We start from the raw sequence: 18,341 nt of genomic DNA, 5'->3' as shown, positions 1-18,341 counted from the left end.
TTCACAAGTTTTTGCATCAGTTGATTGGTTTTTAACATATTCATTTAATCACATACTAGTGAGTTTGTTCTTTCACCAGTATACAAATTAGTTGGATATTATGAAGCCTACCAGCTAGCTACTGGTAGGATGCAGACAATGTAGTGTTATATGACATCAAACCTAGCAAGTAATAACATGAATGTATCATAACCAGCTCACCTTTGTGGTATTCTGCCTTGGTAATGAATATTTTAAAGAACTTCTTAGTAACTGTTCCTGTATCTGAAATACTGTGACCTGCTTTCAAAACAATTTAATGTCATAATACTTCAGTAATCAAATATATGCTTTTAGACATTATAGCCAGCCACAGCATTTATAGCTGTGCAAGCAAAACTGCTATGTACAATCTGCTCTCATGCTTTAAGGCGAAGGGGAACCTGCAGATACCAAGAAAATACAGCATTATCAGTGGTTCAATACAGTATGTGTTTTGAAGGAACAAGTATTTAATGATTCATTACTGCAATTACACAGTATTCTTCTTATATAATGTATTAGTTGTTCTTATACAAGAATACATTCTATGACACAATACAATAAACGTTGAACCAATCTGTGCAGGACAATGCTGAGTGTGTAGACTCAACCCATTTTTATGATGGCATCACCCAGTACAAAGATAGAACAAACCAGAGATCCTTTAGAAGCTACAAAAGAACTTTCTTTTTCCATATTTTTTAAATTAAGTGCAAAATCCTGACCTCTACTGAGGTCAATGTCAATTTTACCAATGGAAGCAAGATTTCATTTCAAATGGAGAAAGCAAGAAACTCCTTAGCGTGCTCCCCTTGTCTCAGTTTTCTTCACTGTCCCAAGTTTATCTGAATTAAGTCCTAGAATGACTTATGTGCTGACAATAGTCAAGACAAATAATCTTTTTGCTGTACTTTGAAAGCGTTTAGCATATTTTAGATCTCTAAAATGGATTGCGTTTATTATCTCCTTTAGTTTTTTTGCTTTTCCGTTGTGTATGATATCCCTCAAAAAAGATTTGTGTATCAGTCATCCCAAACATTTTACCTCTCAAGAGTGTTTGATTACACCACTGTGTCTGTCCGCTGAGATCAGAAGGGAGCCACGCATCTTAATTCCATTTAAGTGTTTGCAGCAATATGTTCGTCAGTGTGTAAGTTTTATAACAGGCTTGGTGGGGAGAGAGACATCATTATGGCACATCATTATGATACCGTATAACAAGTCATCAGGACAGGGGGATGGGGACATTTTACCTATCAATGGGACAAGCCGTTGTTCATAGGTCAGTTAAGTACAGGATCTGACACCTTCTATGACAAACATTTGCATTACCAAAGAGGGCAGTTTTGGCACTCCTGCTAAAGTATCACCAAATCAGTGAAAGGTAAATATATTTTGGAAAGTACGATGAATCTGCACTCCTCAAGGACCCTAAGAGATTTCTGTAAAAGCTAACATACTTTGCCAGCAAAGGTTCTCTCTGAGGAATGGACCCTGAGCCATAAAGTACATAAAAAGACAAAATTCCTGATGAAGCAGGTCAAGAAAATGCCCAGAGTAAATCACTGGCATATAAGAACACTTTTTTAGGTTTGGTGGTTTTATAAGAAGATTAAATAAAATGGGTTTTTTGTTTGCATTCACCTTTGTCTTTCAAAAAAAAAAATTCCATGTGTTATATAAAAATATTTTTATTTTTTAAGTTTGCTTTCAAAAAAAGTGGCTAGCATCAAGGCATTTTTTAGTATTTTTCATCTAAGAGTGTGACAAATCTAGAGAACAAGGGCAGTGTGAAAGAGCCCCTTCCTTTCTCCTTGCTGAAGATGTGTAAAAGGGAGAGCTAAGGACCAGAGAAAGTGGGCCAAGAGTGTATACCAGAAAAAAATGACAGGAGGTTGTACATATTGGCAATGTTGCTTTTATGCCATTTATGTGAAACTACAATTCCTTTCTAAAGGATAATCTTACCCATTGTCCGTGTCTGACCTACCAGACTGCCAGCCCTTTTTGCCATTCCTAGCTGTGGTTGGTGGAAACCAGTACTGTGACCTTTCTCCAAAATTTAATTTTCACTTCCAACCTTCAGCATCTGTATGCTGAGCAACTTACATATTCTTTTAACATCAGTCTCCTAAATCTTTAGTGCATAGGAAGGTTCAGAGAACAAAGAAGCCATTGTTGGAGACACCACTCAAATCAGTTCAGATCATTTGTATTCAGATCAGTTGCCTGGAGACACCAATTTTTGATAACATAGAACCTAACTGTCCTGGTTTGGGGAAATTTTTTGGACTCGTGTTGGAAGATGTACAGTTTGCAAAGTGTCATGAGATACACAGATTGATGGTCTCTGTAAGCTTAAGCATGCACAGGTTTAGCAGACACTTGACTATGTGATTGCATGAATACAGCATTGATGAAACATAGTCTTATGAGGGAAAGGGACTGTCCTGTCTGGCTTAATACAAAGTCCTTGTTTTGCTTCTATAATTAATTTCATTTTATTTTCATGAACATTTTAGGTGTATCAATACATGCATGAAACCATAACTGTTAATGGCTGCCCCGAATTCCGAGCCAGGGCCACTGCAAAGGTAGGATACGTGCAACTGTTTAAATACGTGTTACCAAAGTGACCTAGTAATTGACTGTGCGCGTGTGTGTTTCAGGTATTCGTGTGTACACTGTAAGAAAATTTAGACATCAGTGGCAGCCCAGAGTCTAGAACCAGTGCTACTTCCCAGGTAACAATCATAACGGAAAATTTCAACCTTTATGCTGCTTCTGTAGCTTAAGAAAAGAGAATGATTCTATGGAATTTGATGCTTTTTTGAAAAGTTGCTTTGCAAAAGCAAATTGACTGGTTCATTCTGTAGAAGTCTGCCTGCAACAACCAATATTTTAATGGACTATTTTCCCATACAGCTCATCCAGAGAGGACACAATGGTTTGGGAGATAGAAACTAATCAGTCAAAATTCCACTTTTAACTAATGGGAGCTGTAGGTACTGAGCAAGTGGTAAGGATATGAACAGTGACAAAAATGGCCTGATCAAGAGACTCCACAGCCAAGTGCAAGCCCATTTTTTCTGATGCATTAGCTGTTTTAATAAAATATATTGTCTCTTTGTCCATATGGACCTGCCTTTCTCATATCCCTAGACCATAACAGCTATATTACTGCTACAACTAAACCGATCATTTTCTAAGAGAATTCACACAACCATGAAAGAACTCATTCTGTGTGCCAGTATGAAATATGCTCTGTATTTTCATAACATGCACAAAGATAGATGCTTCCAAACAGGGAGATCCAACATGGCTTTCTTTTTGCCATTATCATTTTGTACTCAACACTGTCTTCTGGGTGGTACAGCAGATGCTATGCAAAACAGGTAAACCTGCAAAAGCCATAAATCTTCAGAAATATTTCTTCGTGGTCCCACTCCTGTGAAGTTAGTGACAAAACTCCCTGAAATCCTAACGGAACTAAGATCTTACTATTATGTATTTATGTTAAGAGACTTTAATTTAAAGCTGCATCAGAAGATGAAGGTTGGGAGTGTGTTAGAAAATTATTTCTACAGTATTTTACAGAAGCAAGCTGTATAGTAGCCAGCAAATAACCTAATACATACTAAGTTGCAGTGTATTTTCCTTACTAAATAGAACGTTCTTTTCTGTACACTGTTCTTCTGTTTTTAACCTTCTTCTAATTGAAAGTTAATGGACAATGTAAATTTGTAAGGCCTATGGTCCTATACAGAGAAATGTGTATATGAAATCCTGATTTGTCTACACTGCAGGTAAACATAGAAATTATTGCTATGTGGTATAGTAAAACGGGGAGAAATCTAATTAGTTTGCCATTCTCATTTCTTATTCATATAGAACAGCAGGGTTACAGAGCAATGTTTCAATATCGCAATATTTCCTGGTTATTTCTGGGCTGTCTGCATTGCATTCTCCTAGTGCATTCATGTCTGACATAAAATGTATGCATGATGACAAGGTCTGCATGTGCAAAAACATGTAACTGAGAATGATCCATTATGTCACATCATCCACTAGCTTCTATTAAGCATAAGCATTATTAGGATGCTCAAAAAACATCAGCGTAATGCAGAACTGTTCGAGCAGTTGGACTACAAACACACGTTGAAAAGGATAAAAGATATTCTTAATGTTTATTTAATGATTTACTAAGATCTATAAGTAGGAAAATACTTGTAGTGAAAAATTAAGTATAAGATGCAATATTTTCCTGGATGCAAGCTTTACAGTTTGTTACGTGGGGTTTTTTTTTGCTAGAGTAAGATTAACAGTCTAGGATTTTTCTAATCGATTTATAAATCCATTGTCATGAGATTCAATTTTTCAATGAAAGTTTTGATCCAATTATATTATAAAAACTCATATTCCTGTTCCAGGAGTTACTTAGTTTGCACGATTTCATAAAGATTATAAATTAACCTTTTTTTAAAATAAGAGTATCCTTTTAGGATTTTTTCCTGTGCCCAAAGAATAAAATAAATAATTCCATACCACTGAAAGCAGAGCAGAGAGTTAACAATTCAGTTCATCTACTTTATTTCAGCTAGGAACACAGTCGAGTTCACATTATCTTATCCCACAGTAATAAATTTCCTCCCTGTGAAAAGGCAAAGAAGAAATGCACAAGTGATCATAAGCGTTCACCAGCACGCAGTCAGGCTTCCCGGTGCCTACTTCTGGCTCTGCTGCTAACTTTCTGCGTTATCTTTGACAAGTCACCTAAACTCTCTATTCCTCTGCTTACTCCTTTATTGCAAAAGCATTGGCATGGAACTTAATATTTTTAAAATGCTTTCAGATAATCAGAAAAAGTCAGAGTCAGATACTGAAATGTTTTCTCAGGAATGAATTCTTCCTGCAAATGAACAACAGAGTGTATGTATATCAATGTTCTCCCTACATAGCCAAATCACTTGGTTTTTTTCTTTCAGGCAACAGTTGCTGCTTTTGCTGCAAGCGAAGGCCATTCACACCCGCGAGTGGTGGAGCTGCCAAAGACTGATGAAGGCCTGGGCTTTAATGTCATGGGAGGAAAGGAACAAAATTCACCTATTTATATTTCTCGCATCATTCCTGGAGGAGTGGCAGAAAGGCATGGAGGGCTCAAACGGGGGGACCAGCTGCTTTCGGTTAATGGAGTGGTATGTGGAAATTTGATACAGCTTTCATATTCATCTGGATTTTCATTTTTCACAGCTGTTCTAATACCATGATTTAAAATGCAGCCATATGAAACAAAAAGAATTAGCTCTGCGAGGGACCTTCAGAGTGCATTTGTGGTGCAGTGAGGTAAAGCTGCATCGACAACTTTGTGCCACTACAATTTCTGTTGTAATGGAGGGTGCTTGAAGAGCTTCATTTTAAATCCACACCACATGCTTAATTTACAATGAAGCTATGCGTTTCTTAATTGATAATTCTGCAAATTCCTTTTGCAGTAAAAGCATAATGACAGGCTTTGTCATTCTTGCACTTCATAGCCGCTGAGGCACACGGCCCTTTCCAAGCACAGTGATGCCTCAGTGGCACTTGAGCAGCCTTGTGACCTTCAGAGCATTTGAACACATAAAATCAAAAGAAATTTGCTAAGCACATCTGGTGCTGATTTGCAGTGGAAGGTACATTCCAGATTTCTTTCAGTGACATTCATCCAGCTGTGATATCTTTGTCGGAGGAATCAGCTGTACAAATGAACACATACAGGGAGCATGCATTTTCAGTAAAAAGGTACACGTTTTACATAGCGATTTTTCATGTAAGTCAATACTTCACGGTGGAGTGTTTTGCAGTAGTTTCACTGTGAATGTCAGTATGGAGGTAAAAATGAAAGGGCTCTTGGAATGGAGAGGAAAAATAAGACTCTGATACATGATATGGGTCAAAGTTTGCCTTTCATTTTGCCTTTTGTTCCCTTTTACAAGTGAATGTAAAGTGCTGACAGGATAAGCATATTCATTCATATAACCCTACACTTCTCTTAATGAAAACGTAATCTTTTTTCACGCAAAACCTCCATCTAAACCTCATATTTAAATACACCAAAGCCATGTAGGAGCAATTCCTGAATCCAGTCACAAATATAAGACTTCCAAACTTAAATTTCCTCTTTGTTGCAAACCCATAAAGAATGAAAAAAATGCGGTTTTCTACATGCTTTCATGTTGTCATCTGTTTCTCTCAACAATAGCTATTCCCTTTCTCTTGAAACAAAATATCAGTGCAACACTTCAGACAGACTTTTTACCACTTCTTCTATCAACCATCATGTTCTCAAAAGAGAACTAATAGGTCTGGAAGCTTCCTTGCCCCTGTACACAATAAGAAAGAAAAGATACAATGCAAAAAAAGAAAACCCACTGAAAAGATTATTTAGTCTCAGGGAAAAAGAAATCAACGGAGCATTTAATAAGTAAATTGCCTGAACTTCACTGACTGGAAGTAGATCAAATAATTTTGTTGTTGTTCAGCACTTCTCTCAACAGGTGAATAAAAAGACAGATAAAAAGAGTTTATATTCACTAATTGATGCAGGGTTCTTGAAAAATCCTTTTACTGTCAGCAGCATCTAGGCAAGTACCCAGGAGGAAAGTGGTGAACCTTCAGATGTCAAAACATACTGAATTTGACTGTTGGCACCTCTATTTCGTGATACTCCATTCAGAAAATGTCATGAATGTGCTCTAGAATATATATTAACCCCACAGTATAGAATTCCCAATTGCGTGTAGGCACATGAGAAAGCTGATTCCAAGATGCAACAGAAATATTTTTGCATTCACAGTCTAAACAACAGACTTTGAAGTTTGAATTGCAGTTGCATACTTGAAGTAATGCCTATGAGCAACTGTTCATACACCAATCTTGGGCTGAATTAAGCCCATGCAATATAATTCATTAAAAGGCAAAATTATAGAAGTGGTAATTTGTTTGCAGACAGCTTGAGACAGGAGGAAAAAGACCTAAATTTAACATTGTTCACTGGGACTAGTTCACTCTGTGCTTCTCTCAATTTAGCTGGAGAAAAGCAAATAATATACAGTATGTACAATACAACAGACGGCTCAGCAGTGGAACATGAAATGAAAATGAAATATCTGTAACTTGTTTGTGCTCTGAAGTTGGTCGCTATCCAGCTTTATAATTATCAACGTAAAATTAGAGCTGTGTGTTCAGAATCCAGATTTTCTATCCCAGCATGACTGGGATGACTGTTCCTTGAGCTGTTTCACCGGATGTTAAAAAAACCCTGTTTTCTCATTATGCTGGGGATTTGGTTACATACTTTTGTCCCACACCCCCTAAAAGTAAAGGAAATTGAAAGCAGTAAGACCTGCAGATGGCTCAGCAAAGGCACTTGCTGGTGGCTGTTCATATCTGGCAAAGATTCTGCATTTGTCAGATACCTGGTGTGCGTCAGATACAGAAAGGGATACAAAATAGATTTATAATGGCTAATTTCTCACCCAAGCCTTTTCTTACACATATCTAATAGAAATATTCGTCTCAGTTTCTCAACTTGTGGGGTAACAATCAGATTCTCTTTTTTTTGTCTGCAAGACAGTGGAATTTTTTTCTTTTATGTTTAAGACAAGTCTGTGAGCCTGGATATAGTAATAGTTGATGTTTCCCCACACCATATCTGGTGTTCTTTCAGCTGTTTTTGTCTCTACATTATTTTGTGTCCCTTTTTTTGGTGCAATCTGTGAATGCAATAAGGGAAATACAGACGTAAGTGTATATAAACATATGTAATCAAAAATAACATATAAAATAAAGATCTACATTCCGAAACAAATTTATTAAATCCCATGTTTGGTGGGCAGTTCTAAAGTAATACAACTGTCAGATCCTTGCAGTGTCCCCAACCAGTGTAATCCAGTCAGCAAAATCCCTTGAACAGGCATGACCGATACCAGCAGGAGTCCTTCGCTGGCACAGCCTCAGAGGTTTGCAGAGGTGAAAGAATCCAAACAGCAAAACAACTTCCTTTGCTGGTATAAGTTCTTTTCCCTACTCCAAGGGGCTCCGATGTTTAAGTTGTGCGGCTGCCGCTATGCGGCGGAAGCATTTGTAATGCTTTGGAAATATAAGTGCAAGCAGCAATGACAACATTAAAAGCAAGTATAGCAATCATATTAATAGCAGGTGAAAACTGTAGTTGTTAAAACCTGAGTTAGGTACGTTTGGAGAGTAGGATTCATATTTAGCACCACTATCTTTTATCTTTGTTATTTTCTCCTCTTTGGTTATGGTTCAGAGCTTTAGGCTTAATTCTGTATCATTACTATTCAAGTCAATGGGAGTTTTCCATTGACCTGGATAGCAACAGGGTCAAACCCTTCGTTTCTAATTAGAAAATACAGGCTGTAAACTGGAAGAACAAGGCCAGAGGCAAATGGGAAAGAAAACAGGCAATCATGAATTAAATACAGTTTACTAAGTTCTATGAAGTATTAAAGTACACCGTAAAGTTATTCCCCTATAGAACAGATACAATCACAATTGCTTATTGATATCAGTTAGAACATCCAACTCTTTGAAAGCAAGTATTTTATGTATTTCCTGTAGCTTGGGAGCTTATAATTTTTGTTCATAGCCTGTTCTAAGTTCATACTGTTCCACAGCAAAACTGATCACGACAACACTGAGTATGCTGTCATTTCCTCTGAATGTCCATGCCACGTCACACTGACCACAATTCACAAGCAAAAAATGAAATATAAAACAGTGCCAAATTTAATGCAGTTCCTCTTAAGGTGAGAACTGTTTACAAAAGCCAGTATCAAAGCCAGTCCCAAAGCAATGAGTTATAAAAGATAGCTAGTTACCGTATGTGTTAGTTAGGATCGCCTCCTCTAACATTGAGCAGTTATGGGGTAGGGGATGTGGGGAAAAGGTTTTAATTTGTATCTGTGGCTTGTTCATTAAAACAACTTCACAGAATACCCTGTGCATCTATAGCTTTTTATTTGGGCTCTCCTTGGAGCATTAGATACATTCACTGTTTCACATGCAACCACTATTTCCTCTTTTTCAGATATTTGTAAGGACACTTATTTTTCTCCAAAGTATTTTGGGTGGCAGTGCTTGTTTACCACATTTATCCCAATCACAATTTCTGACAAATCTGGTCATCACAGATCATGAATTTTCTTGAAGATCTTTGAATAGGAGACCTACTGGTGGAATTTATTGAACCTACAGTTCAAAAACATGAAGTCATTTCTTTCAACAATCAAATGTCTGTTTACTTCAAGATTTTCTCTGTTTCTAGTAATCATTTCAGCACCTGAAATGACATTCATTGTTTTTCTAAGTGGCATTAATATTTTCAAAGCATCTTAACATTTCTATAGAAACTCTTGGAGTCCAGTTGATTGACCCAGATATGAAATAATTATTTCTATTAATATGTTGAAGGATATTTAACAGGAGAAGAAAGATAAATAGCAAGGTGATAAGCTTGAATTGTGTTGTTTATACTATTCGTGTAGAAGTGTATTGTGTCTGCTCTTTCAAAATTTTAAATCATTATTTCTAGCTCATAGCGTGCCACAGCAGAAATAATTCACTGTTCTTGCACAATCAGTCAAACAGGAGAGATGAAAATAGAAAGCATTTTCTTCTGACAGTTGCTATAACGATGCTAAGTTATTCTTTTAGCATGAATTGAACTTCAAATATTTTGAATGCTGCTGCTTCTCTTTGGAGGCCTATGGGATTTTAAATAGCATGGTATACATAAGAGTTGTAAAACACAGCATGTAGTAAAACTTTGATTTATTTTATGTGGGAAGAAAATTACTTATTTTTATATGGTCTAAAATCCATGTGAAGATCTCAGTTGTGCAGTCTTTTTTTTTCTGTGCAGAGATACTTTTGTTTGTTGGAATATATCCTACAACACACATAGGCAATCATACACTGTTGGAAAATTTCTCCCTTTCTCTTAAGGTGTGGAACAATCCGCATGCTTGAAAAGCACTCCGGTCAGTCCATTTAATGGCAGAAATTAAAGACTCTTTTCACAGCCGAGTCACCTCCCCCTTTTGGAAATTTGCTGTTTCAAACAATGTTAGCATAGAAATCAGAGCATGAGCCCCTTTGGGAATACTTTTGGTTTCACAGCAGATATCATCTTACTGTAAACCATTTTCCAGAAGGGGAGGGAAAATATATATTCCTTCAGCAAGAACCTGCAGTGTTTCAGTTGTTAGTGTTTGATTGCTTACAACTAACCGGATAAAGACTAGTTTATTTCCAATAGACAACCCATATCACATAAATGTTAAACGTGTGAGCAGTGCCTTTGACTAAGAGGCAGCTTGTCCCCGGGAGCAGCGGGCATGCTCCTTCGCCTGCAGCTCAGTGATTGCTTAATCACCACATGGCGCTCCCTGCGGGATCCAAACAGGGACAAGGTATAAGCAAGGAATTGCGATTTCAAACTTGCAATTTCTTCATTTCTTACAAACATTTAAGTATTTATTTTTGTACCTTGCAAACAGACTGGGTTTTTACTGCTGGGTTTGTTTTTTTTTTAACATTATTTTTGTTTGCATACAGCTTGTTGAGTATTTCCCCTCCTTTTCACACAGATCAGAAGTTAGGTTTGTAATGCTACCTAAACCAGATTTGGGTTATTTAAAATAAAAATCCCAGCAGTGCATAAATCTTACTTAACTAACACTTTCCTGTAACGGTCCCTTGAAAAATGCAAGGTGTGGAAACTCCCTAAAACCCCGACAGCCTTTCCATATGAAAAAGAGGACAGAGCTCTAGATCAAAGCAAGATTTTCACTACTAAATCTGTTCTCCCTGCTCCCAGAGCGTGGAAGGAGAACACCACGAGAAGGCGGTGGAGCTGCTGAAGGCGGCCAAGGACAGCGTCAAGCTGGTGGTACGCTACACTCCCAAGGTGCTGGAGGAGATGGAGGCTCGCTTCGAAAAACTGAGAACAGCCCGGCGCCGGCAACAGCAGCAATTGCTCATTCAGCAGCAGCAACAGCAGCAAACTACACAGCAAAACCATATGTCGTAGGTGAGAGGATTCATTGGTCTTCCCTAAAGGCCACTGACGGCACCCTGCCTGGGCCACCAGCTCACAGGGCCCAGGGGTCCGTCGGGGCAGGGCCTGGGGCCGCGGTCCATCCCAACCCCAGCCAGGTGCACCCTCCCCGGGGGTCCCTCCCTGGGGATGGCGACCGGCTGAGGCCAGGCCTGAGGGTGGGCCCAGCTCGGTGGGGAACTATGGCTGGGCAGGGCAGGACTCTGGGGAGCTGGAGACCAGCCCTGCTGCAGCATCACTGGGGGAGGGGCTGACAGCCCTGGGGGGCTGACATGGGGTCCTGGGCTGTGGGTGGAACTTCAGGGGGCTGACATGGGGTCCTGAGAGGTTGGGGGGAGCCCCGGGGGGGCTGACATGGGGGTCCTGTGTGGTTGGGGGGAGCCCCGAGGGGGCTGACAGGTGTCCTGGGCCAGGCACAGGGTGAGGGGACCCCAGGGAGGAGTTGGGGACAGTCAGTGCTGGCAGTGACCTCAGGGTCCCGGCAAGTACATACTGCAGGGAGGATGATCGGAGCTCATTCTTTGGGACATTTCCACATGGTCTATCCCAGTAAAAATGCATTTGGAAAATAGGTGAAAGGCACTAACAAATTGTGGAGCCAATTTCCAACTAATAACCCCGAGATCAGTAGCCACTATGCAGCTCTGGCTTACTTGCAAGCAAGATTGCATAAGAAGTCTGTAGTTCCTGGGAATGTTTTTTTAATTAAAAACAGGAGCATTTGTGACAAGTAAGAATATGCTACCAGGTTTAGACACAGTTTAATGTATTTTCAAATAGTCTGTTACCACTCTGCAACAAAGCTTCGAGATTTGCTGCTGGTATGTGAAGAAAGACCTTCCTAGTCCCTTCCCTGCTACAGGGAACCCAAACTTCATGCTGTGGTTCCTCTACAGGGAACCCATAAGTTCTTACTTCTCATCTCCAGTTTGATAGGAAGTATTTCATTCATTCTTGACTGATGTTCAGTATTACTATAGCTTCCAAGAAGCTCGCAAGTTTTCCAGTGTAGTCAAAACACATGGCATGTGAGGTACAGAGATTCTTCATATATGCAGTTTTTCTGAAATCAGTGCAAGTTTGTGACATGAATACATTTATAGATATGCTCCATTTGCCCCAATGAAATCAAGTAGAAAGCATGTCCCGGTGACTTACATCCCAATCCTCTACATCTCATACCAGGTGTTCCCAAAACAGAATGTTTGTAAGAGTCTACAAGTGACTTCAAAAGTCCCCAAATGGTCAGAAACTGAAGATCCCAGTGATGGTTTCATTGTTATTAATGTTGACACTGACCTCCATTGATATTTAGGGGGAAAAAAACCCACCTTGTAGACCCTCTGTCCTGTGACCACCAGAATACCAGCTTTGTTGATGCAAACAAAGGCTCCAAGTGGGATCTAAATCCCATCCCAGGGCCTCAACTCAGGCAGGATGAATAAACAGTAGCATTCAGTGAAGTACGTTTTGGGTTCCTGTGTAAAGTAGGTCCATTGCAGGAGATGAACATACAAACAGCACAGTCTCACATGAAGTTTTTACTTTTTTCAGTTACCTACATCTTTTCATTATATAAGGTATTTTTACTGATTTTAATTTTTTTTCTTTAAACTGAAAGGGAAGAAAGGTAGGCAGAGACAGCCAGCAACTTCATTCCTCAGTTCCTTGTGCTTGCTCTGAGAAATGTGTTTCTTTAATTCTAGGTTGTTCTCAAGGAAAAAAAAGCCTCAATCAAGAGTTCAGTAATCAGACAACCAGATCTGTACATCAGCATTCCAGCAAAAGGAAACAACTACAGGAACACAAAACAGAATCCATCTGGAGAATGTGCAGTACAAGAATAGTGTAGTTAAGACAGCCATAGGGAGGGAACCTTCATGGTAAGGCTTTTCAGCACATGGCATTCACAGATACACAGTACTTCTGTGACTCTATTCCTAGCGAGAACACATGAGAGGTAAACCCTATGAAACAGAGAAGTCCAGGGCTTCCAAATAATTCTGTTTGTTCTAATCTTGCACTCCTTAGTCTGACAAATTGGCCCATTGGCTTTCTCTAGTCACCAAAAGTTTTGTTTTAAGGAGATCAAGATTGGCTGGTTTTGGGGACGAGTCTTTCTCTACAGTTATCTCCAGAAATAAACAACTACATCAGTTCAAAATTTTGCCACAGACATCAAACTCGTACATCACGCTTCATAGCCACTTTGTACTATATATTGTAGAGCTGTTTTAACCTAACTTCCTGTTTATAATTTTCAATTTTCCCTCTGGAAATAGCAATTTACTATATTTATAAAGTATTCCATTTGTAGAAGCAATTGGCTTTTTACTCTTGGTGTTTCCATATATTTTATTATGCATCAACAGAGTGAGAAAGTTTTAGGTCAATTTTAATTTTATTAGTAGTAAAGTTAGGGAATCCTAGAACTGTATTTTTAAACGTAGGTATTGCTTGTATCTATTATAGTTACTATTCAGAAATCTATAACTGGATATATTATATATTTATTCCATAAAATATATATTGTCTGAATGTACCTGTTAGAGAAGTAGGGTCTTTGCTTAGCATGTATTGCAAATGTAGTAAGCTAATGTTAGCAAAAGACCAAGCTTTGTTTGGCAGATATTACTGTGATAGCATAATCTCGGCTTTTCTGTATTCTTTAATTTATTTTCCAGTCTAATGTTAATATATTTTAGAGAGGAGGGAGTGTAAGTTCTTTCTTTTAAGACTTGCACATTATCATTTAAATCAATTTGAAGTTAGAATTCTGACTTTTTTTAATCAAACCAAATTGTAATGTGCAAACAAAATGTATAACTAAGTTCTTAAGTTTACATGTCTGCTTTTCCAAAGAAAATAGTTAAAGCTGGAAGGCTATAATGTCATCTGCTTTCAAGAAAGTGAGAAAATGGAACCCCCAAATTCTAAAAAGTAATAATTTTAAGCATGCCTTCTATGCTTCATTAGAAAAGACTGGGGGAGAAAAGGAGCTTAAGGGAGAACGCTACAGGCCTTGTATGTTGAAAACTCCAGCTGATGCCAGTGAAAGGTTAGTAACATGGGGAATGTAGAAATGGTCTGAACCAGTGTTCTGGTTGTGAACTTGGAACCAAGTCAGAAGCAATTAATATTTTGAAGGATCTATTCTCAAACAGAGAGAGGCAAAGCAAAACAGGGGAAATTGGCAGTATCATAGCATATGTTAGAAACCAAATGCAGGCTAGCCAACAGTCTTGACAGTGTTTGATTAATGTAAGTAGCCTTTGAAAGGAAATTACTGTATTTTTGAAACCAAACAGCATGAATTCACCCAGAGAAGCCTCATTTTATAAAGAGAAATCATTCTATCCAGTGGTTGTTGGTGATAATATCAATTAAGACAGTGGAATTTGAGAACTACCAGAATTAAAGATTAAATATATTGTATTGTGCTCTGCACGGTGTCTTTTTATACTTAATAAAATTGTATGTACCTTTTTAAAACTGTGTTCTCAAACGGACACTGCTATTAATATTGACGGTATATAAATTGTTATTATGACTGCATATAACTGTTCTGTATCTCATCAATATGATTTGAATTATACTGATATGTGCATTTTCAGAGACTAAGTATTCAGATTTAGTCAGCCCACTGTACTGCATTTTTCCAAACCGCCTCTCCACCTCCTCCCCTCCTCTTCCTCAAAAAATTTAGGTTTGATGGAGCAGAATGTGCTGATTAATAAATTTCAACAATAGAATGTCATTCATATAAAGAAACACATCAAATTCATTTTCATATATTATTCAATAAATTATTTATACACACTAAAATTAACATTCTAGTCTTTGCCAACATTTACCAATAAGAAGAAAGAAAAATGTAAGTAAAATACAACTGTCAATGAATTTGAAGTGGAAGCAGGAAGAAATAACTTTTTACGGATCACTTTTCATGCCCCTTACTGATCAATAAAACATATAGCCACTTAATCACAGAATAATCTGTGTCCCTAAACCATGTTCTGCATTTAGTCATAGATAGTATTTTCATTTGTAATTTAAATGTCCTTGGTCCTGATGCAGTAAGGCACTTCCACACATGCATTGCTGAATTAGGACCCAAAAGAAGGGCAGGGAGATGAATGCTTTCCACATGTGGGTCTGCAGGTACTTGTGCGTCGTATTTTAACTGATTGGTCTCCTAGCATTTGCTGTTTCACTACACTGAATTGATATTCCTTCAGTCAACATAGTGAGTTTTATTGCTCACATGTACCCTCGGGGTTCCTCTGCACTGGCAGCAAACTGAGGTAAGAGATCCAACAAGTCTTTTCCGTGTCTTTGTTCCAATAACCAAAGGGGTGCCATGTGATTTTTACAAGCTCTTGCATCATGTTCACTTACGCCAAAGATCCAGATGTAAGATCTAATAACAACGAGATTCGGGGCTGGTGGCCTTTACTTACTGAAGTTGATGGATCGGCGGTGCTAGCCATAGTTCTTCTGTTTGTGACATCTGATCCGACTGGCATTTTATACGGGATTGAAGGATTTCATAGCCCTTGATAAAGCAAAAAGCTCACCAGGTTGCATTTTCCTCTTTTCCTTCTACAGTGACCAATTGTAGATGAAATGTCAATGAATGCCTGTGAGTGGAAGAAATTACATTAAAAAATCTACCTGCAATTCCCTGGTGAATAATACTGAAGACCTCTTAGTCCTATACTTCATACCTTTTACATGTATTTATCACAGCCGAGTTTCCAATCTGACTTAGGAACCTTTGGGAACTCTTGCAGAAGGCATAAAATTATATGCCGCATTTGCAGGAAAAGGAACTGTTTATTGATTGACTAACTTTAGAGTTCTAAATGAAATTAAGATCTCATGAGCAAACCAGGTTCCTAGAATAAAAAATGCTAAATAAGAAGAAGGATGGGTTTGCCTGTGTTTGCAATAGTGTAGGATTTTAAGCATAATTTCAGATTTTAAAATAGTTACTATGCTCATAGAAGATGTATTGTATTACAGGATGAGAGGCTATTTCAGAAAGTAGCAATTCTTTCTGAATCTGTCTGAAAATGGGATAACAAAAGAAAACTGACCTGATGTAGAAAAATCTCCTAATGCAGAACTGTGTCTAGAAGAGCTAAGGGGATCCTTCCATGTATAACTAGAGGTTTATCACCTAGACATAGCACTGTCCCTGCATAAGCATTACTGAGACCATTTCCAGGTTCAGCATTCAATAAAGCAAAACAAGTTTCAAACCCAGAGAGTATTCTGGGGCAATTTGCAAGAATGTGCTGCCTGCTGCAATACATGTCTGATGAGAAATACAGCCCATTATGCTTGTCCATGAGAAGGTCAGGACGAATTAGGGATGTGTTCAAAGTGTCTTGCAAGCAGACCCAAGCTCGCCCTGCTTGTCCATGAAGTGAATGCAGTCTTGGGCTCTGAACCAGCAAAAAGATTTAGATACATGTTTGATGGATTCACTGCCTCTACCTTCAGCTGTCTAAAAGCAAGCCGCGGCGCTTACACTGATTGTTTCCATGGTCAACAGGGTTAGAGGCATCCCTCGAATGCAATTCATTCCACCTGTCTCCAACATCTATCTTAAAACAGGATAAGGCATCCATAAAAGGATTTATAAGCAGTGCCACTGACTAAACAGCCTAAATTACTAGCTTGAAGTTATGTCTGCGGGTTTTTTTGCTGCTTCACTCATACACAGCTTCCTAATAAATAAATATGCATCTACCAGTGTTTGAATTCTCTAGTCTCAGGCGACTAATGGGCCTTACACATGATTTGTTTTGTGAGGAGGGTCCTGAAACATTCTAAGAAATTTCTGAGCCCAGCGCAGGTATCGTTAGCAAAATGCTTTGGTTGCAGTATATACAGGATGAGACCACAACAAGCTTCAGGCTGTGAATGCTAATAGCAGAAGTCTGTACTGCCACCTGTAATGCTGGGCTAGCGTGCATGCATCTTACAATACCTGCAGCCAAAAAGAAGAATGATTGCTTTTGATTTTTGGTCAATAACAGAGATTCACAGAAATAAAAGCCATCAAACTTCTAACGTAGGAATCTGTGATACCAGGAGTCATCGCATAACCTGACCAGTTCTGCAATCTAGAAGCCTGCAGCTATCTAGGGTTAAGTAAAAAGATGACAAAAGCAGAAGATGTCTATAAGGAGCAGCCAAAATCCAAGAGAAAAAATGCCATAGGGATTTAATCTCTGATCTGCTTTTAATTTACTTTCTTATAGTTAGTTTCACTCTTATCAGCTCATCTGATCAAAAGGGAAGCATATGATTCACCAATTGCACTTACTTTTATCAAAAACGTAAAGAGCTGATAGGGTAGATGAATTCCTCCTCCCTTCCTTCTTCTTTCCTCTCTCTGAGGCTTGGATGAAGCTGGGTTTTGTCTGCAAAAAGGTGACACCCAAACATCCCAGGGCTACAGAGTTTCTTCATCAGTCGTATTACAGTTCATCCCCACCAGCAATCCTCAGTATGTTTCCTCAAAGTGGGGGTGTTTTATAGAACCACAAATTCTTGGTTATTTCAAGGAAAACTGGATGTTAAGCCTGAAGCTGTAAATCTTGCCCAACCTTTTCATTTTGACATCCCAAGGCAGACCAACTATTGTGCTTGTAATCATCCAGCTAGGAGCCTGGGACTGGCTTGTAAACTGGTCCAACTAAAAGCTGTGTCCCAGGAGTCACTTCCCTAGCATTTCTGTTGAAATGAAAGAAATGTAGAAGGCAAATACAAAGTACAACTTCTGAGGTATGGAAAGTAGCCAGTGCTACAGCAAGGGGGAAATACCATTTTTCATACATACTTGAAAACTCCAGGTATAGAGAACATTATTTTTCTCTATAAACAAGTTACTTCGCTACGTTGGGAGGGCAAGCCATTTCTCTAGTAGCAGGTTTTGGTAAGAACAAGGCAAGGTGCCTAGTTAAAATGAGAAACAGCGTGGGAAGAACCCTGGTTATGTTAAGGCAGCCATGAACAATTTGGGGGGTAAGGGCGGGTCCACCACAGATGAGAGTAACCCAGAGATACTTCTCCCACTGATCTCTCTCCTATCCCATGTCTACTCGTATCTAATCCCCCCACTTTTTTGCACCCCTGTCGTGGTTTAACCCGGCTGGCAACTAAGCACCACGCAGCCGCTCGCTCA

At 38.7% G+C, this 18,341-nt stretch overlaps 1 protein-coding gene across 1 annotated transcript; it reads left to right on the top strand.

Annotated features, from left to right (window-relative positions):
• Positions 1 to 2,543: 2,543 nt before the first annotated feature.
• LIN7A (lin-7 homolog A, crumbs cell polarity complex component) lies at positions 2,544 to 12,892 on the top strand. Its single transcript, XM_035901696.1, has 4 exons — positions 2,544 to 2,615; positions 5,007 to 5,216; positions 10,904 to 11,112; positions 12,850 to 12,892. The coding sequence occupies exons 1-4, from the start codon at positions 2,556 to 2,558 to the stop codon at positions 12,890 to 12,892; spliced, it is 522 nt and encodes a 173-aa protein (XP_035757589.1). The 5' UTR covers positions 2,544 to 2,555.
• Positions 12,893 to 18,341: the final 5,449 nt, after the last annotated feature.

This window comes from Egretta garzetta, unplaced genomic scaffold, assembly GCF_000687185.1.
Source record: "Egretta garzetta isolate BGI_Z169 unplaced genomic scaffold, ASM68718v1 scaffold68, whole genome shotgun sequence".
NCBI lineage: Eukaryota > Metazoa > Chordata > Aves > Pelecaniformes > Ardeidae > Egretta > Egretta garzetta.
The sequence above is the reverse complement of the archived record's forward strand: the minus strand, read 5'-3'. Positions and strand labels throughout refer to the sequence as shown.